Raw genomic sequence first — 22,951 nt, forward strand, 5'->3', positions numbered from 1 at the left:
CCCTGTAGGGCTCTGGCACTTGGGAGAAGTGCAGTCATGCTTGCCACCTCAGCTCGAGAGACCTGCAGGACTTCTCCTGCTGCCCCATACCGACCTGCGACAACACATGAACCACTCGGTCCTTCTAGATTTTTTTTATTTTTTAAAGAAAAAGAATGACCAGCAGGCAAAGAACACAAACATGAATTTCAAACACTGAAAAACTAGAAAGAAAAACCATCCTTATTTTTAGCACTGCATTGTTTAGGGAAGAGGGGGAGGACTGACTCACTGCTTCTGAATGCTTGGGATTCACAACCCATTGTGAGGAATTCTCTTACATGCTTTACCAGAGAGCTGTGCTGCTTCTGGAAGAAATTCTTTACTGTGAGGGTGGTGAGGCACTGGAACAGGTTGCCCACAGAAGTCGTGGATGCCCCACCCCTGGAAGTGCTCATGGCCAAGCTGGTTGGAGGCTCTGAGCAATCTGATCTAGTGGAAGCTGTCCGTGTCCATGGCAGGGGAGCTGGAACTGGACTGAGGTCCCTTCCAACCCAAACCACTCTATGATTCTGGAAGAAGGTTGGTCATCTTTATTTCCTCTGATCTACTACTACTATGTACATCAGGGACTGAATCCTAGACTCTGGAAAGCAGGAAAGGTCAAAACAGTGTTACCCATCAACGATCATGTTTTGGCTACAGGAAATAGGAAAGGAGAGCTAAATAAAAAAAAAAAAAAAACTAAAACAAAACAAAAAAACCCAAAACTAAAACAAAACAAAAAAACCCCAAAACCCAAACAAACAACCCCAACAGTGAAATGGATATGACAGCCTCTCTAAAAGTAATCCCGTGATTTCTGGCCAAAGTCACAATTTAAAGAGGAAGACAGTCTAACAATGTTATCATTTTCTTTCTTTTTTTAAACTATTATTTTTTAAACTTCTGAAGCAGCATATAGCCAAGACCTGCTCACAGGAGTTTCAATGAGCTTACTTAGTTTATTTCCCAGATAGTGAAATAAAGAGGTAGGTACGCCTAGCTCAATGTGTAAAGCACAAATCATTCTCCGTTACTTCAACCTGGCCCCTTGTGCATTGCTCTCCTCCAGCAACTCGAGTAGCCCCCTCTGCTCCATTACTCTAGCCCTGGTGTTTCCACTGCCATAAGTTGTCTTCCCGGGTAACCCTCTCTCCTCTCGCTGCCTGTGCTCCCTTTGCCTAATAAATTCTGCAATAACATTTACACAAACCATTGGCAGAATTCACAGAACCTAAGCCAGCAGTGCGTCAGTTTTATTTATTACAAAATGACAACAAAATGGCAATCATCAACCTTACAGTATCTCACAGTACAGCCCTTAAATCTCACATTTCTCAATGGGATGTAAATGGAAAGACACAGATTAAAAAACCTGATTTTTCTCCCTATCCTCACACCCAGTCTCCTTGAAAAATGTCCAAAGAAGTTAAATGCAGACCACAATAAAAATGAGATTAAGGCTTGTGAAGAAACCTAGTAGAGAAGATGAGCAGTGAGGCACAAAGTTCTACAGCAAGCATCTTGGTGAAAAGAAAAGGTTTTCTTGTCCAGCTGCACCTGTGGTTTGTATTTTAGTAGCACAAGCAGCACAGTAAAGCATGTTTAACAGCAGAACAGAATTATTCCCTCCCATAAATAAGTCCTCAACTTCTGAAATAACTGCAATCTGTAGTAAATTAAGACATTAATTCACAATGACTTGAGTTCATTTGGAATTCTTTTCTGAAACCTCTTATTTTGAAATTCTTTAGCCTCCCAAATTTCAAGCAATAACCAACACTCTCTAGAGATGGTCCAGGGGGAACATGTATATTGTGGGCATCTTGGGCAGACAGTACCTAAGTTATTTGTTTTGGATGAGTGTACAGGGCCTGCTAGATCAAAATGCACACCAAACATATTTTCCTCTGAAGCACCTCTACCACTGCCAGCAAATCCTGGCAAGAAGAACATCTACCTTCATTTTACTTTTGGCTTCATATAATTCAACAATTACCTTTTCATTCTGCAATATTCCATAGGTGAACTATAAGTACTTAGAGTAAAACCTTTAACTCACATTTCTCTTTTCAAGTTTCTTTACAACTTATTTTTTTAAGAAGTCAGCAATCTTCCGTTAAATTTGAAATTTCAGAAACAATACAGTTTACACTTTTCTTTTAAGTTCTTCCCAAGACAAATTAAAAGAGCCACTTGCCTAATAGAAACACACAGTTTTGGTTCCATCAGCAGTCTTGGTATTCTTGACATTTTATATTTAATTACCAGGTCCTGGACCTATGGGGTTGTGAGAAAATACTGCATTTCATGTCTTTTTAAAGAATGCTTCTAGCCCATGACTATGCAAATAAAACCCAAACCCCGAAGGCAGCTCATGCTGTTTCTTTTCCTTTCTAAACCTCAAAACTTTATAGCCAAATTCACTTTTTTAAGTAATTTACTTATCCTGTAGTTGCCAAACCCTCCAAAAAAAACCCCAAGAACATTTAAATTGCCTGCAAAACACAAGTTTGTTCTTCAAAAGCTGCCAGTAAGATCAGGAATAATTGCTGCAATGTTAATTTTTACCTATCTTACTCAATTCATTAGCATTAAGAAAGGCACTCAAACCTGAAGCACCCTGGCCTATTTAATACATGCAAATAAACGGCTGCTTTCTGAAGAACACTGCTCAACTTCCACAACTCAAAATCCCTTCAAGAGAAGCTATGAGACTCCATATCTCTGAAAGATCACACTGTCTAGCCCAACTCTGGCCCACAGTCTCTAAACCGAAACAAAACATTTTCTAGTGAGATGTGCTGCTCACAACCTTTTTCAGACACTTTGAAACATGAACCCTAGAGAAAGAGGACAAGGAGAAGGACCTAGAGAAAAGGTTTCCATGGTGTCAACATGCTGCCTTCTCCAGCTAAAAACAAAGCACTAACTGGAAGACTTATGCTGAAATACCATGAAATTTAAATCACCATTCCCTACCCACAGTTTTCAAAGCCTTTTATTGAACGCAGTTCAAAATTCATAGCATGGCCTCATGAAAGAGGCAGGATAAAAGAACCTTAAAAAAGTCAGAAGATAGGCCACAAAACCACCTGCCTTCTACCTAACAAGAACACAAGTATGTTTACTTACTAGGTAGCTAAGTCCGTATTTCTGTCCTTGCAATGGCAAAATGACAACAGAAAATTTTAGTGGCAAGGGCAGTTTTTAAGCATAGCCCTGTACTAACATAACTAGGTACTGAACAAAGGAAGAGGTAGATATTTCAGAAGAAACAAATACCAATTCTATCACACCTGCCTCAACTAAATTAATTCCCATAAAAGTAACAATGAACATGTTTGCTGTTCCTGCAGCATGTCTACAGGACAATTACCAGTATAAAAGGAAGACATCCAAGTGAAAACAGACTTCACCTTTTTAAAGCAGCAACTGCAATTCTATTTTCACCAATTAAAGTAAAAATTTATTTCATCAAGTACACCCAATTTTACTCAAAAACTGTCCCCATGACGAAGAGCAAAGGGTCAACTTCTGTCAAGTCAGCAGCAACCCTCCTTCAAGTGTTTCACATGTCAGAGAAACTAGTTCTTCTCTGGCTGGGGAAATCTGGCTCCTGCCTTGAGAAAAGAGGGAGGCACTGACAGGAAGCACTGTGGGGCTGCAAAGCTCATGGCAATAGGAAGTTACATTCTTGTCAAATATCATTGCACCCAACCATTTCCTTTTTCTCCTACCAGCCACAGTCAAAACTTCTATCTTGACAGAAACCATTTTAAGTTAGGGCAGTTCAGCAAAATGCATGAAACAGCTCTGTGGTCATTGATAAGCTTGACCTGCTTAATAATTAAGAGTGATCTTTCTACAGCAATGAAGAGTAATAATCTTCCCATGGGAGCTGCCTTTTTCTGTTTCTACATTAATCCAAGCCTTTCAGTTTCTTTTTATAATGAAAGAGTGAAGGCACGTATTTTCTTCATAGTTCTTAACAGCCCATAGGAAACCTTTACACTGAATCCATTAAGTACTAAAAAACCCCACTATCCTTCCTCGTGCCTCCCCACCACCACTACCATCCAGGAAAACTAAGAAGAACACTAACTAAAAAGAAGCTAAGCAAATATAAGAAACTCAGACCTAGAACTTTAAAAAGTAATAACTTCTGCTTTTAATTCATTCCTTAGGTGTGGACAGTCTGGACAGTGCACCTGATACCAGCTACAAAAAGTACATCTGACACAACACTGGAAAACATCAGTCTGGACTCTGCATTTTTTTCTGGTTTGTGAATTTCAGTCCAAATTTTTAAAACAAGTATAATCTTTGAGCATCAACCTTTATGAATAGTAATTTACCCATGAGGATCCAATACTATGCCTTGTTTAAGCCAGTCTATGAAAACAAGCAACCAATATAAGATCAGTATGGAAAACTGAACAAATTATTTCCACAGCACTTAACAGACAGCCTCAAATGTTACAAATGCAAAAAAGCAAACACTACAATATATAGTTTCAATGCATTGGGCAGTAATTTATTCTACAAAATGATAAGATGCTAGCAAAGTATGTCTCAAAAACTTAGAACCATGCACCACTTACAAATCCTTTTACCAAACATTTGCTTGAGTAACACACCAAGATCAGCTTTCTCACTGCTATGTTTCAGTTTATAAGGAGAAAAATTAGTGTCAAATTTATTGAAAACTTAATTATCTCCTCTAGCAAATGAAACTCATACAAGACTTTGTGATGCATGTCCAAACTACAACAAATAGATTTCTAAAAATACCTGATTTTTCATGTCATTGAAAAGCATTTTCATAAGCCATACCATATGAATGTGAAATTATGATGCCAATAAAAATATAAGGAGAAGAAGCAACGCTACACTTTTCTTAAAGGTACTTTAAGCATGGTGCTGCAAGGTGAAGCTATAGTTACACAGCTGTCCTGCATATAGCAGGGAAATAGAAGTTGCTCCCCCGTACCCCACGGGTCACTACCAAATCTTAAGGATGAAAAGTTAAAGATAAGTCACTAGCCAAATAGCAACACTGAAAAAGTAGCTTTGACCCCAAATCAACACCCCCATCTTACAGGAGCATCACTCTTGTTCTTGTTTTCCACCTCTCTCAGTTGGGATGTATTATAACCTCTTTAGTCCCCCTCAAATGTTTGGTGTCACTTGACAAAGCTTTTTGTTCTGGTGCTGTAACCTACTGGATCGATGTCATTTTACATATGTGATGAGTGGTATATTTTTTTAGACAGGACATAAAATACAGAAACTTTTTCTTATGAAGAACCTCTTAAAAACAGCAATAAAAAAATTGCAGACTACTTTTATTGTTCACTCACATTTTATTAACTGACAGCACTGTTCATTTCCAGCCTCATCTATATGCTTCAACAATCATATAAACCTACTCTCAAACTAAGAGCTTTTTTTCCCAGCTCCCCATACAAACTCCAGTTATACTTCAAAGTAGATCCCCTCCTGCAGGAAGAAAAAGAAAGGGAGAATCCTTCTCCACAGCATCAGATCATTTCCACATTTTCTCCTAGAGCCAGTAAACCCCCATGTGACAGGGCACCATGCAGACAGCCTTCAAATTCCCCCAGCTGCCCCTTTGAAAAGAACAGCTTGCTGAGCTCGCCTGTCTTGTGTCACTTGGTGCTCTGGGTTCTGGTGTGCAAAATGGAAAGACAGCTCCATGACTTAGTGCTATTAATAAAAGCAAGCACACTCAAAGTGTATATTTCTGACCTACTCCTAAGTACTACTGTATATTTATAATTTGCTAGATTATGTTGTTAAAGGAAACAGATATGAAAAAATTTATACCAGAAAATTCAAACTGGTAAAAATACAAAAAATTTAGCATTAGCAGGATTAGAAGTTACAACGCTTATCACAGAAATTACCGGGTCCTTACAAAACATCTGGGATCTGTTGAAGGCAATGCACAGCATATGCTCTAGCCAGTTTCTTCTGACATACAAAATGCTGCAATATTCTGCTATTATACAGTGCAGAACCATATGAAACACACCCTGTTTCACAGGTTTATTAACAAAATGTCTACCACCAAAGAAACCTCAGGTGTGTTATGGCTCTGAATTCCAGCAAGGAGAACCTAGAGCCCACAAGTTAATGTTTGCTTCCTTCAGCAGGATAGCTGGTGGGAAATGGAAGAGCAGGAAAATTAGCTGAAAAGAACAGCAGGAAGTCAGCTTTTGATTATTTTATATGAGTTTTAAAAAGTACTTGCAATCAAGTACAATTTTAAGAATCTAGCTCCCCTAGATTCTTGCATTTCCTCCTTTATTTCAAAGCTAACGTAATCAGAGTTCACCAACTTGAAATTTTCACCTGTGAAACCAAAGGTAAAGAATCAGTAATGCTATTTTTAGTTTCTTGACAAGCCTCAAACCAGACATCTGTTTCCACTGCAAGAAGGGGTGCACCCTGTTTCTGCATGCTCCACTTGGGGTTTCTCAAGCTGCCTACGAAAGGAAAAGCTCCTTCAGACAGGCCAAAGCTCTCTCCACAGCCCAAAACTGTACTTAACTGATCCTGGCCATACATCTCTCAACTTTTCTTCCTCTGCAAGATAAGCAAAGTAATGTCACTGTCCTGCATGGGAACCTGCACAAAGTCCCACTGAAGCCAGTGGGCCTCCTCATGGGCAGAGGGGCAGCTGGGGTGGGCCAAGGAGCAAGACCAACACAAACCACTTTGCCCCTTCTTAAGGGCACAGTTGGATATACGGACAGACAAGCGCATCTGACCTAAGAGCATGACAGAAAGCTTGGCGAGTGCATCCAGCCTCTGAACAGGCTGTCACTCCACAGCAATATTTTACACTAAAAAAGGAGCAATGAGGCTTTGTAAGGCAGATCTTCAATCATGTCAATATGGAAGATGTGGCTTTTGGAAGGAGTATGGCAAAAAGAGGGAATAAAGAAGCTTGAGAGGCTGCCCCAAACCACATCCAGCAGTAAGTAACACATGGATTTGCAGCTACCACAAGGTCACATTTTTGACACCTCATCATACCTTTCTACAGTTTGCAAGATTTCAGTGGGTAGAGGGAAAATACAAAAGGTGTGAGTGTTCCAACCAAGTGTCACTGTCCCCAACCTAGTACATGCACCCAAACAACCTAACCTCCAAACCAGGCCTCACAACAAAATCACAGAAGACATGGGGCAACTCGCAGTTCTCCAAGTCCCAAACAAACTCCCTCAATTTGGGAACAAAAGCAAAGGTTCCTATCTTAAAATTTGGAAGTGTACACTCTATATAGCTGGGCACTGTCCTGCCCTCCCTGCACAGCAAATGTTTCAGTAATTGTTCCAGGAACAAACCGTTGACCAAAACACAGCCCACCACTTCAACGATCAGAAAGCATGAATAATTGTTTTTATTTACAAGGAGAGAAAAAAAAATCCAAGCAAGACTGAAAGCATGAGGACCAGGACAGAAGTGCGTGTTTGTTTTAGAGCGACTACCCGCATCTGCGGGATCAGCCACATTATCCCAGCAACACTGAGAATGCTCACAATGGTCAGAAATGTCCCCTTTTCAAAAGGGCAGTTTAAACGCTGCAGAAACTGGGTCAGCAACAGGCCACAGAAATACCTAAGCAGGCACCAGGCACCTCGCAAGTTGTAGGCAGCAGGCTTGCAGCAAAGACCTCGAATAAAAGACAGAACACACCAAGACAGAAATCAGACAATAGCTATTGAAGAAAGGCAGTTAATAGCAACAAAGCACGTAAAGCACGGGTCAAGGAGTCGGTCAAGTACAGGCCCTTCAACTCCCTACCCTTCTCCAGTTGCCAGGAATCAAGATTTAGACACAAAGCAGAGACGCACATGGCACACAGCACCAGCAGGCAGGCACAAAAACTAAGCAGACATGTTACATCCACAAAACAGTAAGGGACTGCAAAACTTATTCTACAATATTACATTCTTCCCAAGGGCAGCACAGTGCTTCTTATTCTTCCAGTCTTATTAAAAAGAAGTTAAAACATGAATTACACAATGTATGCTTCTATATGGTTAGCATATTCATCATCTCTGTGTTCAAGTCTTTACTGTTTGTATGTTTATCGATGTGCGGACACCTTAATTTTAAAATGCCAACCCACAACTGCAATCAATAAGACAATGTAATTCCACCAAAATATATTATGTAGGCAAAATCTAAGAGGTGACCTACAACGTCACTAGTGAGGTCTGACTTGCTGACTGCTCAGTAGCCTGCATAATAGCTGACACCAAATGAGTGTGCAGCACATGTCTGACAGCCACAGTGGGGAGACTTGATTCTCTTGATTCTGTTTTGCATGGACCCTTAAAACCATTTGACATGAACGGAGGTGGTGGTTACCCAAGGCGCAAGCAGTTATGAATCAGTCACTCCCTCCTTTCTCTCATTTCACTTCCCTTTTGCTATTTTGTATCTTTCATGGTTAGACTGAAATCTGCTGTTGTCCCTTATCAGTTTGGTCAACCACTTGAAAGGAGCAAGCTCTCATTTGCTCCCTAGCTGCCAGTACCTTTGTTCCCTTTGTAGTTTTATTAGGAATCCTCATTTTTTGCTTTTTTTTAATCTCTTCACAACCTTTAATTTTTTCACTTGTTACCATACACTTTGACCACCCTCGCCTCTCTTGCAACTACACCCCATCCTTCCCCTGCTGACAAATTCTAGCCCAGACAGGTTCAGCATCTCATCCGAGCAGTTTCCTGCACCACATTAGGCAAGATGTCTCACCAGCATGATATGCAACTCACCGGCTGCCAGCCAGGCAACCATGCGTGCATGGCAGCGTCCCCTTTCAGTTGGGTTTTGCCTTATCCAACATGCTGCTCTGAGCTGTAGTAAGAGGCATGAGACTAAAGAGAAGAGCCCTGTGCACCAAAGCAGACACAATCTGTTAAGCAGCAGTTCCTGGAGAAAGGTCTGGTGGTTGCAGAGTACCCTTTGCTTCTGCAGCAGAAAGTCCTGAGGTATCAAAGATGCAGCCACAGCTTTTGCCCCAGAATAATACAAACTGAGGCTGGGTGTCTCAAGTCTCTGAACTTACGTGAAAACCTGAACAAAGAGGGCAAGGGGAGGCCAGGTACATCAGAAATGCTGGGGATTTGAAAAGGCTGCCACAGGTTCACGTGTCACCTTGCCCCCTTGCCCCCTGCAGCAAGGGGAAGGTGCACACACCACAGGAAGCAGTGGAGGCAGGAGAGCTTGGGGGGATATGAGCACTCCCTCACCCTGGACTCTGAAATTAGAAACCTATCATTCCCCTTTCCTGTGAAGGACTAGGAAAAACAGGCTGCTCAGGAGGGCAATTCAAAGCAACTAAATTAAACTCCTTGACCATTCTCTGATGAAACCTCTTTCTCACTGCACAAGGAGTGAAAGATGACCAGTCTTGCTTCCAGCATCTAAAGCACTGTCCTGAAATTGCTCCTCTTCCACCACCCAGTTGCCCCCATAGAAGAGATCAGATACTGGCAGTGGGAATGGATCCTGCCTATCATCATGGGCCAGCTCCAGGTCACGGTGCAGGTGAACCTTGCCTGGCTGCTGTAGTTACAGCTCTTCTGTTGCTTTGAAACACATTTTTTATCGTGACCGGTGCAATATGACCACTGCCATACCCTCCACATTCACCTGATTTCAGGCAAGTGATGGGCAACGCACAAATGCCATGATGGCATTGTAAGCATATGGGATACTTACAATACTGTAAAATAGTCTTTATAGCCTCAGTAACATTATTGGTTTCTCCACGTAGCCACTACCTTGCTCTCTCCTCAGATGCACAGCCACTCAGGGTGTGGCTGGGACAAAGGTTCAATGAGCCCAGAGGGGATGAAAAGGGGAACAAACAGCACTCAGCGCAACCTTGCAGTGTAGTTTGTTGTGAGACAAACACTGCTGAGCACCCAGCCAGACAGTGGGCACTTTATGAGGGGAAAGAAAACCACCTCTCCTCCTGCCACATCCCGCGGTAAAACCCCACTGCCCCTCCATCCAGAGATTTAATATCAAGGCACCAGTGTAACCACTGCACTGGGCAGCACTCGTTTATAGTGACAGCATCGCTACTCCAAAATGTCCAGGATTTGCAGCTACTGTGTGGTGCAGGAGCCGACCTGCTATGGCATTACTTCAGCCAGGATCTGGTGCCTGATGCCCAGACAGCACCAACACTGGAAGTGTCCAGCTCCGTGCATGATGACAGTCACTTGCCAATAACTTTGGTAGAGTCCAAAGGTGAAGAGACAAACGTTTTAAATTTTAGTTTTGAACACTTCTAATAATCCTTCATAGACTGTCCCTACTTTTCAAGTAGAGAGTAAACAACTTCACACAGTAACTTCTGCATTAACTACTGCAAAGGCAATCAAATCTTTCAGAATGACATCTAGTATCTACAACTCTAAAATTTCATGCAATGTACATCTTCATACTCTAAGCAGTGCCTCACTAGCAGCAGTCAAGAGTGTAATTACTTTAAACTTTACCTTTACCATTAGTTTTTATTTTTTACCAAATGTAACCAACCTTTTTATTAAAGAACCATTGCAATTTATTCTCCAAGAAAATAAAACTACTGTATTGTCAGATAATTCAGTAGAATTCAACTACTGAATTCTGCTGTTATCCTACAACCATCCCAGGATTCAGTTCTGTTGTGCAATGACAACAGCTAACACTACAGTGTATGTGAAGATGACGGGTTTTAAATGGGGGGAATGTCCCCATAGACCACACCTGTTTATGAAACAGCCAGCCTGTAACAGAGGAGTAATTGACAGCTTTTACATATTCTTACCCAGAAAAGCCTTGAGAACACCGTGCACTTTGGCACTCCAATAGAAGCAGTGAGGAAGTCTGAGAGCCTAAAAAATCCGGCACACGTGCGTTTTCAACTGCTTGTGGAAACTGTACCTCTCATCCAAGTGCACTACAGCCATGGAGATAAAAGGCAGTACAATACGCAGGAACGTCACGACCTTGGAAACCCTACAAAGGATCCTCCTCGCAAATAATACAAAAATAAGCATGCATCTGTTTTTTCTCTCTCCGGTGCTAAACACATCATACTGTCAACTCTGAAAGAAGTGTGCAGGAGGCAATAACAGCACTTGCAGTGCCTCAAAGCCAAGCCCTGGAGCTTCTAGAAATCTGAGAGTCTGTATGAAAATTTCCTTTTGGATCCTCTCCTGGGATCCACAAAAGCTTTTCAAGCATATACCCACCACACATGATTAGGAGAAGCCCTCCAGTTAATTCAGGAGGGAAAACAGGGCTGTAAGAACATGGTAGCATTCACAGGTCACAAAGTACAACAAAGAACAGTAAACAGAGAGATTATTAACTTTCCATTAGATCAGGTATCAGCATTCACACAATTAAAAAAGCTGGGAAATTTCCCCCAGGAGATAAATAGAAATGTGTTACCAACAAGGGAGACAGTAGCAGAAACCAAGATAAACAGATTAAAAACTGTTTCTTTACCTCTATTTACTTTGTAAAGCTGAGACTGCCTATTTAATTTGAAGTTAACTTTTTTTTTTGAGAGGTGGAGAGATATATAACAATGGAACTATGCTTCAGTCTCTCAAAGAAAACAACCAGGACCCAGAGAGAAACATTAAAATAAGGAATTGCAGTTTTAAAAACTGAAAAGCAATATGCAATGATCTATATATGCAAAAGAGTCAGCAAATATCTATGTCAGAACAATTTTGGCTTAAGGTCAGTTTCTTCTTTCATATATATATACACATATATATATGTGTGTATATATAAATTATCATCCTATTGATACAAGCATCTCCAAAGGTCAGACCAGTTTCAAATCTTAGTACTGCAAAGGAACTGAGTTCTTCCATAACGCAAGCTCAGTTACATGACTGCATTTGGCACCATCACATTGGCTGAAAGAAGTTTTAGGCTTAAAAAATATTGTTCTCTGCATTTCTCATGTCTCCTTACGGAGCATGCTATTCCAAGCAAACATTTTAACAGAACTTTTTCTTTCTCATAAAACCCAATTTCTATCTGAAACACAACAAAACCATAAACCAGAGTCAGCACGAACCATGTTTTCAACAGCACTGAACATGATACACCATCCTGACTTTCTCATTTTTACTTCCAAGTCCTTACAGCTTCTTCACGTGTCTTCACAAAGTTTTGAAGTAGAAGCTGGTTTTATCAGGCAGTAACTAAAAGCATTATTTTGCACTTCAATTTTCTTGATTTCACCATCAAGAATGTTCTGGTATGCAGGTGGGTGAGATGGTAAACCACTAACTACAGCTCACTGGGTACCGCAACAGTATCTTGAAACAGACATAATCTGAAGCAGCATCTCATCAGAACATGAGAACTTCAGCAAAAACAAGAAGAGAGGGCTACTTCTCACCCTCCTCTCGGAAAATATTTTTCCTTCTAACTTCTTTTCCTCATAATTCTGAGCAAAAAAGCTTCTTCACAGTGATTGCTTTTGACTGAGAAATTTCCGTGTTTAAAATTTATATAAAGTCCAATTGTTCTACAGAAAGCAAGGTCTGTTTCATACACACAAAATATCCTACGTTATCCTCATCTAATTATATTTCCATTGTTATTTCTAAAAGTTATTAAGACACACACATGCACACATACAAAAAACCCTCAGCTTTATTCGTACACCACTTTGGGGCCAGGTAGGGGAGAGGAAGATAAGGTGACTATCAACACCACCAGCTTTGCCCTCTATCTTCCTTATCTCAGTTGGCAGCCTGGACATAACAGAATGGTGGACCCCTGAGAGGACTAGCAGACACCTAAATTATTCATACTGCCCATGTGTTTCTCCCAGGTGATTAGCTTATTCGATGAAAGCAAACTCTTCTACAAATATAAAGCAAATATTTGCAGTGAGAATTCAGAACTCTGCAAAAGAGCTAATACACACTGTCCTCAAGTGCAAGTATAATATTTGATATATACTGTTCCCCTCCCTGAAATGGACAGGACCATTTTGTCCTGATGAAGACGGGAGTTGGTCATTTTGCAATAATCACCAAAATAAAAAAAATCTCTTCCCAAAGACAGTGGATACAGAATGGTATTTAAGACAATGTAACTAAGATGTTTTTTAAAACTCAGGCTTGAATTTATAACCAATATGGTACTGATGAGCTATTTGCTTTGTCTCCCTGTCCATGTTTTTACTTGTGTTACTATGGCAAACACCAAAACTACTGAAAAGGCTCCTTCACCTACTTGCCCACAAGTCATGCACTCAGAGCCACTGCAAGGGCATGAGCACAGCTTTCTCAGAGCACATTTCCTGGTCAAATAAAAATACAAAAGGCATTAAATGCTACATTTGTGTTACCTTTGAGCCTCTAGAAAGATAAGAGGCAGGTAACTGCATTGCCTATCAGTATTATTCTGCATGAGATAGCTTTCAGGTACATTTTACGCTGTGCTTATAATAATCAAACCAGAGTGCTGGGGTTGATCATTTGGAAGTGGACTCTATGCAAATTCCTAGAAGTGAGCAAACTGTCGTTTTGGTTTTTTTCTATTTTGTCACAATTCGCCAATCTGCAACACTGGAAAAACTATGAAGCTAAATTCTTACAGGGTGTCAATTTTCAGACTGTTGACATTGGATGTCTACCCTTTAACTGCATAATGGTAAAATTAAAATCGCTGCAAATTAAGTTCTCTTAAGGGCAACTAAGAAACAGTTATTATGGTGGTAAAAATAATTTATTAATAATAAATGTATAGACATAAAGCTAAATCTTTTGTGGTCCACTGCCCACAAATCAGAAGGAGATTAACAGACATCCGAAATCCATTATTAATGTATTAAAATGAAAAAGTATAAGAAGAAAGCTCCTATTCTGAACTTCTTATATTACAGAAGTAGCAAGTACAGGCTAAGGGTTTACAAATGGACATGGACAAACATGCCACAGCAGTTTACTTTTGTTTTACTTTCTTTTTTTTTTTTCCTCTTCTCTAAGCATACAAATGTGTCCCAAACACAATGCAGTTAAGTTTAACAAGAAAAATGCCATGTTCCAGAGCAGACTTGCACAGCCCTCACAGCATGCGACTGCCTGGCATTAAGAGCTCACCTTCCCCGTGTGTTTGCTGCATGACTATACCAACAGGTTGTGCCACCAGATCTGCCTCTGCTCCTGCACAGCTCTTTAAACAGGACTGAAACAAACACAGAATGGGAAGACATCATATGCCCCATCTCACTTGCTCAGATCAGGATTGTCCTGACTCTCAAGGCCATGCATTCTGGGTGGGCTCTGTCCCAAAGTACAGCCTATGGGGAATTTACCAAGAGCCTCCAAAAAATAAAATCATGCACAACAAATGATATATGTGTGCACGCACTGGCTTTCAATTTTCCACAGAGTGGCAGGTTGTGTGATTCACCATACCATCCACCCAAACCCCACCAACTGCCTCCACAGCTATCCATCACACCAGTGTAAATGCCTTACGCTCCTCCTACCCAACAGCCACCGACAAAGGCGTTACTCCTAACGTACAACAAGATGCTCTTCCTCTCAGTCCCACACTTTTGAGGGCTAACTTGCTCTTCTATCTCACCAACAGTGAGTAGAGCAGCAGATTTGGCTGGGCTCCTCCATAGCTCCTCCTGCACTGCAGTAGATAAGGGGGCAGAGTCAGACCCGGCACAAGTACCACCACGCAACCACCTCTCCAAAAGCAGGTGAAAAAAGGCAGGGACAGGAAGAGAGGGGACTGAGACACTGAGGAAAGAGCAAAAAGATGCCATGAGGTCTGGACAAGGTTGGGCCTCCCTGGGAGCAATTTGGGACAAGCAGAACAGAGATGACATCCTGCAGGTGACACAGGGCTCTGGTGTCTGGTCCAGCATCCATCCCACACAGTGGGACGTAGATACCCAAGGGAGCACTTCCATGTACATTTTCAGCTGATAACGCCACAGTTGCCAAAGAGGAAACTAATCAGAGAGAGATCACAGGTAAATGTTAACCTGGGGGGGAAAAAAAAAAAAAAAAAGAGGTGATTCTAATCCAGAGAACTGGTAGGGCTGCACAAGTCAGGGGACAGCACCAGACAACAGAGAAGGCAAGAGAGCCTCTTCCTCTTGCAATACAGAAACTACAACTATTCCAGGCATGGCCTGGGCAGAACTTAAAGTAGAGATGCCATAAAAAAGTACACAAGACATCTGCAGAAGATAGAGAGAACAGAGCGAAGAAATTATTAACAGAAGAAAAGAAAGATAGATACAGGACACCAGAATGTGAAGCAGAGTTTACTTGTCTATTTAAAACAAGTCACTACATGTGAGAAAGTTTTTTCCTGTAGTGCATATCCACAAACACAATTCACAAACACTAATCCTGGTGCAAACAATGACCTCACAGCCCCAGCTGGGAGGAGACAGCCACTGCCTGCTATTTTTACCAGTATAGGAATTGGTGTTTCCATAGAAGCCTGTGTGGCTTTTCAAGGCACCATGAGCCATATGAAAGCAAAGGCATCAATCTGCAACTACCACACCAAGATTGTCTTCATTTCTCAAAGTCAAATTGTCATCCTTAGATGGGAAAGTCCATTTTAGGTAGCATGAGTCCACAGACAAAGAGTCTCTGGTCCAACCATGAGCATCTTCCAGCCCCAGAGAGCTCACAACAGTGAGGAAAATAGATTCCAGCAGGGTTTGTTCAATACAAACAGACAAGATTGTGATGATGGGAAATCCAACAGTTACTAAATGTGGCCATGCATCACCTTTAAAACATTTCAGTCAAGGTCATGTAGGACCTATGCTGAGGACAGAAGTTTGACAGCTCTTTGCAAAACACTGCAGGACTGTCTCATTTGCCATTAACTCCTGATCACAGAAAGCCACAGCATCAGATCCTCAGTTTGGTGTGAAACACAGCACAGCTGACCTAGGCCACTGTTCTCATTTATTAAATGTCTGAAAGCAATTTAAAAATAAATAAACAATAGCTGAAACCTTTGTTAGCACACAGCACTGCCATGCAATGTCTCAGGGAAAAAAAAACAAAACGTTTTTTACCCCCTGTACCAGCAGGCAAGCAACATAATTTTGTAAAAGGACCAGTATTTTGGAAGAAGCACTGCACACAAAGGCACAGCTGTCCCTAACAACATTTAATACGAAGTTCAGCAAGGCAAAGTTCATCAGTGAATCAATTGCCACACACAAAACAGAGATAAACAATTAAAGCAGCAGGAGTTCAGCCTGGCACTCTGCCTGTGCCCGGCAGAAGTGTAAAAAAGGAGAGGAAGAGTGACACTGATAGCTCCTTCCAAAACAGTCGCTTTCTTCATCTACAAGAGAACCTCCAACTTTGCTGACCTCTTTGCAGTTCTCTTCAGCAAGCTTTTTTTACTGCGTTCCCTACAGGTGTTTCTTTAGGGATTTTTCACCCAAGCATAACAGGTAGGTATGTGCAACTCGTTTCCACTCACTTCTAAGATTATGTAAAGTAAATTTAATTTCTTTAGGCATCCAGGAAAAATTAAAATTAGTAGTCCCTTGGTGATCTAGTGAAATTGCAACTGGGACACAACAGCCATGATGTATCAACTAAAAACATAAGGTAACCAATATTGAAGAAGCTTTTGGTACAAACCACTAAAAACACATATTCTGTGCATACTGTAGAAATGTGTTACCTTATGCAAGTAAATGAATGGGGATTGAAAAGCTTTTTCCCAAGAAAAGCAGCTTTTTGTTTTCTTTTTTAATACACGTGGATTTCTGCTTTTTTCGTAAAACACAAAAAAATTAAAAACTATTAAAACCTTAATAAAAACAGCTTTCATTATTACAAGTTAGGATCAAGCATATATCCTTGGAAAAGTCCTCATGTAATTTTTAAAATGCTTTTGGGAATAAGCTTAATGACAATCTAAATGATCAACAGTACTCCATAAAAGCTTAGGCTGAAAATATTGTTTTAAGATGGTTCCTTTCAGACAGTTCAAGCACTCACTGACACTCACAAAACTACTTTTCAGCTTTTCATTTTGAAACACTTTGTCAATGAATACTCAGCTTGATTTTAAAAAAAGATTTTTTAAAAATAAACGCAACATAAAGCCATGATTTTTTAATATTCAGACATTTCTTCTTGCACAAAATCAATTTTTCTTTTTCTCAGTAAGAAAAAGCAGAAGGAAAAAGAAAATCTGACTGATCCTAACATATTTTTCAATCTTTCTTTTCCTGGTTTAGCCACCACCCAAGCTAGTTATCTAGTACATAGGCATACCACCAGTCCCATGCCATTACTTTCCAAGAATTGGACTGTCAAAAGTTATGGCACTAAGACCACAGGCTTTTTGGAAGGATGAGTCAGTTCTGAAGTGTCTTAATAGTCCATCCATGGTGCCAGGCCTCATTTGTGCCTCTTGACTGGAGATGAAGTTGTGGCCAGGGAGTAAATGCAATGTATGACCTCATAACACGAAGCAGGCTCATTCTCCCCCTGCCACACTGGATTTTTCCTGAAGCAAACATTATAACTACATCTCTTAAGTATCCAACTACATCTCGTAAGTACACACTAAACCCCTAGTAATTTTGCAGTCTGTGCACCTTAACTGCTTTGCTGTCTCTCAGGCAACTAGTAAGCTACTCCCTCGGCTACCTTTACCTTCAATTTCTCTTCCATGTCTGGAGCACTATTTCACAGACACAGTAAAAAAGACAGGATTAGGAGTAATTCCATCAGGCAATCAGAAGAGGTCAAAGTGCCAGGCATCAGTTGTCACTCCCAGGCTGCACTGACACCCCAGCAGGAACCCACTGGGAGCCGATACCATCTACTGCCCCAAGCAGCTCCAGTCCAGAGGGTCAAACGCTCTCCGGTGATCAAAGGCAAAGGCTCAACAGAAATGCTTGGCTGAGCTAACTGCATCACACTCATAATTTTCCTAGGAGTTGATACCTATCTTCTCAAAGCAAAACATGCCCTGTCACAGGCAAAGGCTGGAAAATGTTCTCTTACTGGCTAATTACATACCATACTCCTAGTATTCTATGGCTTTCCTTTCTCATAGACAACTACTGCGCATCACACAGTAAGAATATGTGCTCCCCACCTTGAGCACAGCAGTTTATTCTGATGCAAATGTTGTTTAATGTGTCAGCTGGGAAACTGGATCCTCAAAGGCCTTTCCCCAGAAGTCCTCAAAACCCAAATATTAACTATGTCATATATGTGAAATTATTTTTTTTTTAGTCCAGTGACTACTTCCTTGAAGAAGAAAGCTAAAAATTTTGATAGAATCATTTGTGCACATCACCTAACAGTAGAGTCTCTTCATTTGTGTCAGACTTCATTTGACTCATTATGGTGCTTTAGGAAGCATCCAAATCTTCAAAATTTGCTACTGCCAGTTGTGGCAAGCAAAGTCACCAGGATGAAGGGGGGAAAAAAAACCCAAAACAACAAAATTACAAACACAGCAACAAAACCTCTTCTTGTCAACACCTGTCATTGACAAAGCTGTTCTGGAAGGCATCTCTTTACTGTTGACTTTCAAATGTAACAAAAAGTTTTTTATGAAACTTGAAGCTTTTTAATAGGCTAGTCTAAATACACGTTCTGTCAAAGTCTGTGGCCTGAAACAGTATATCTACCAACTCAAGTATCTACTGTGCTGCATTTCTTATTTCAAAGTCTGATCCAGAGTGACACAAAACACAAGAAAGCAACATGTGGTAGCTTCCAAGCAATCAGAAAGGCAGGAGTCATAGGCTGGAAATTAAGGAGTTAATAATGATCTTTCTCTCACTCAGAAGTTGCAAACCCATGGACCTCCAAATCAATAATTTCTCATTCACCTCTCAAATAGCTCTTCACAGAAGTTGATATTTTGATAATGTCTTTTACCTCCATGCAAATTTCTCTATTTGTTAAAGCTAAACCTAAGGCAGAAATAATGAGACTATATCCATCTTCCCCGTGCACTTGCCACAAGGACAAGAGCAAACCAAGAAGCCCACCCCAAAAGGAAGATCTTGTGATGCCCATGCACAGGAAGTCAGTTAAAAGACTGTTGATACCTTACTGGTTTTGGGTTTTTTTCTTGAAGTAGGTTAGCAAGCTCCCAAGAGAGCCCACTAACCTAGAATTAAAAACTGAATAAAACAATGCTTTGGGAAGAGACTTTCTCTTTTATGCCTCAAGATTATGAACTCTCCATACTTCCTTCAGCTCTGGGGAAATTTCTGATTGCTCTATTGCCTTTAATTTCTGCTCATATCCTTACTTTAAGGTGCTTTGCTTCCAGGGACTTCAAATCAAATTACAGTAGCTTTAGCTGATTTCCCCATGGCATGCTGTCAGACAATGAGATGAAGATGCTGCAAGCTTCAGGTTTTGCTGCTACAGGAAAAGGAAATTCCCATGATTTCACCATGCAGTAATATAAGCCAAGGGAATGAAAGTTAATCTGGAAATAAACTAATAAATTCTACTTCTTCTAATGTACCTTTGTTGGGTCTTCTTCATGAAGTCTACACTCTAACATTCCTTCAGTATACAGAGCACACTCAGGTCGGTGTTTACATACAGCAGCAAACCAAAGCAGTTAAAAAGATGCACCCAAGCCAGTGTCTGTTTAGGCAAGTTTCCTGAAGCATTTCGGTATGACAATAGAAGGATGTTTCCATCCATGCAAGTGAACCTTATAAACGTTACCTTCAGAAAGAAAGTTCATTATTGAAAATGAATAATTACTGGAAAAATCTTTAAGCACCTGAATGACCAAAAAAAAAAAAAGAACAAAACAGTTAACCACTTTTTCCTATCTAACTCTCAAGAACTAATTATCTTTCAACAATATTTTTATTATTGCCATAGTAGCCAGTTACTCCATCCACCTCCAGAGAAAAACAGGCAAGTGGAGATTTTTTTTTCCCACCTAAATTACATCTCTCTGCCTACTAACAAAAATCTCAGAAACCACCTTAAGCACAACTTTAGAGACTGCTGCCTTCTGACTTCCTCTCAATAAAGAAAGCTTGCAGGTAATAAAGAAAGGTACAGAGTGAAAAATTTATGCCAAAATCATAGCAGTTTCCAGCTGAAAAAATTAGAAAGTTCTGCATTTGTGCAGGGAAATGCCAGCTTTCAATGGTTTACCCCTCTTTTCACAAGAGGAGGCAGAAAAAAACCCTATGCAGGTGGGAACTGGGAGACATAGGCAAGCACAAGTAATCAGCACCAGCTGTCAGAGACCACAGTAATTCTCACATCCTGTTTCTATACCATCCTTGCAATTCCCACGGAGATGAGGCACAGGAGCCTTAATGTGATGCAGGGTTCAGATGATAAGGCTCTCAATGGGGCAAAAAGGGGAAAAGCCACGCAAAGAAGCACTGCAATGCAGGACAGACCCATCATAACTAGCCCGTTCCCGCCCCCCAGGTTTACTCCTTCTGCCAGCTCTCAGCAAACCTTGTGTTTTATCAGATCTATTTGCTCTCAAACCTAAGCTAAGAGCAAAGACTGGAGATAAATGAGAAAAGCATTTCTGGCTAACTGCAGTCATCAGAGAACAGTGCTGTTACATGTGTTTATTTTAAGTCTTGTGATCTTTCTGGCTGGCATGGCACTGAAAGCTGTACCCACATTAACACATACCAAAGGAAGGAAGTGTTTCACTGGTAGATGTCCAAGCATTTTAACCTGGACGCTCAATGGCAACAAAATGTGTATTTAAAAAATAATCTGTGATGCTATTTACCAAACCCTTCAAAACAGAGAAGGCCTGACATTAACAGAAACAGCAGAGTTGAGGCTACAGTTCTTAAGAGCTTTATTATTTATCCGATTTCAAGACATAAGGTAGGATATTTATTGTTCCACAGCAACACATTAATAAGCCTTTGGCTTTAAGTCTCCTTTACCTCTTTCCCCGCCTCGGTACAAATTAACACTCCAAGACTATATACATTCACAAATTTTGTAATGGAAAACTGTCCCCTGCTTTAAAGAAATCAATTACAAAATATACAATAAAGCAGAATTAAACATATTTTTTTTAAGTGAAAGCAATGAGAAGCAAATTCATCTTAGGGACAGAATTAAGAGAAAGAGATGAAAGAGGGTATTTCGGTCTTGCATACACTGAGCACTATTTTTTGGTTTTGCTAACAAATCAATATTTACATTAAGTTGAGAAAATCAAAGGCCACAAGAAAAAAAAAATCTACTTAACATGCAGGAGAAAAAGTAATTTTTAGTAGTCTGCCCAATTACGCTTTGGTAATTCCTAAATCCAAAATCAAAATGAGCTTCAATACTCTTGTTTTCACTTGAGTTTTGCTTACCTTTGCTCTTGCGGATGCTCTTCCACATCCTCCTCCGAATCAGCCTGACAAACAGAGAAAATACTATGTAAGAATCTCAGAATTGTGGCATGCTACATTATCACTTTTAACTCCTTCAGAGAATGATTCTCATATGACTCACTTGCAAAACAAATTCAGAACGTAAAATTCCTACAGCGATTCTTTTATGATTCAAGTAGGGTGGTTGCTGGACATCCCATTTGAAGTTTCAGCTCATTTTGCCAAGATAAAAGGTGCCCCTAACATGGCTGTTCTGCTGGTTTTTTCCCAAATGCTGACTGAACAGACTCATTTTCCACTTATGCAAATGCATCTATACAAAATCTGCTCACATACACAATTTCAATCTAAAACCAACAAGTGTCCTCAAACTACAAGAAGCCTAGTTCCTCCACTTTCTAATTATCTGTCCCCATCAGTAAATTTCATTAGCCAGTATCTGAGGAAATAGGATGCAGAATGCCTTGAAACGCAGATCACCTGTTAATGCCAAAAGCAAAGGCAAAGTACCACATTCCAATGGGCACAGCAAGGTCCCAAAGCTAGATCTTATCACTGATTAGTAGCAACTGATAAGCAGCATATACAGAAATCATAAGAGAGCACAAGCTTTGAACACATCATCTTAGCTCAGTTGCTGGACTCAGGTAATTTTCAAGACATGCAGCTGAACTGTGCCAGCTTGCAGTTTACCATGAACCACTTTGAGCTGTCTACAGAAATGAACTCAAGTGTTGGTTCAATGAGCTCCCTGCAGGAAATCCATTTAAAACAAGGAGGTAGCTGCTCTGAACTGGCCAAGATCTCCAGGAAAGCTTTAGGTACAACTTGAAGTGTGTTACAGCAACTGAACCCCCACTGATGAAACCAGGGATAACTTTAAGGGAGATTAACATTTTTCAGGAAGAGGTCACAGTCATCCTGCCAGGAGCAGCTGGTGAGTTTTCCCAGCTTCTTCAGGTGATGGTTCCGCAAGACACAAGCTGCAGACCTCAGCAATTGAAAGGTAGGGGGAAAAAAAACCCTTTTAAAATTAAAAGAGTGTACTTTCCACCACCCTTCCTACATGTTTCCCACCAAAGCATTTCATGGAACAAGCCCCAAGTCACCAGCTTTGACTCCACCTCCTATTTTCACTACATACTGGAAAAAAAAATAACCTGTAAACAGTAAACATCTTTCTACAATCTTCAGAAAGCAGATCAGGTAGCCCTCCCTGTCTACTAAAAGGGACAGCCAGCAGGATTTCTGAAGACCAGAACTGCATGAGGGGGAGAAAAATTACAACCACACTAAGGCAGTAAATATGGTTAATATTAATATTAAAATTAACATTACTGTGGCTAAAAAAATGATCTTATGGCTAATATTAACACAGATCTTGCCAAAGGCTACCAAATGCATCTGTACTTCCATCTTTTGTCACAAGCAGCTCATAGAAGAGAAGCAGCACAGCCTCCACCATACCATAACCAAATCTGG

At 40.6% G+C, this 22,951-nt stretch overlaps 1 protein-coding gene across 1 annotated transcript in view; it reads right to left on the reverse strand.

Annotated features, from left to right (window-relative positions):
* TMEM131L (transmembrane 131 like) overlaps positions 1 to 22,951 on the reverse strand; it is a 76,224-nt gene that overhangs the window by 46,970 nt on the left and 6,303 nt on the right. Inside the window, 2 exon segments of the mRNA XM_032686681.1 lie at positions 3,597 to 3,608; positions 21,449 to 21,492. Coding sequence (XP_032542572.1) covers positions 3,597 to 3,608; positions 21,449 to 21,492 — 56 coding nt within the window.

The sequence above is a fragment of the Chiroxiphia lanceolata genome, chromosome 4 (genome assembly GCF_009829145.1).
Source record: "Chiroxiphia lanceolata isolate bChiLan1 chromosome 4, bChiLan1.pri, whole genome shotgun sequence".
NCBI lineage: Eukaryota > Metazoa > Chordata > Aves > Passeriformes > Pipridae > Chiroxiphia > Chiroxiphia lanceolata.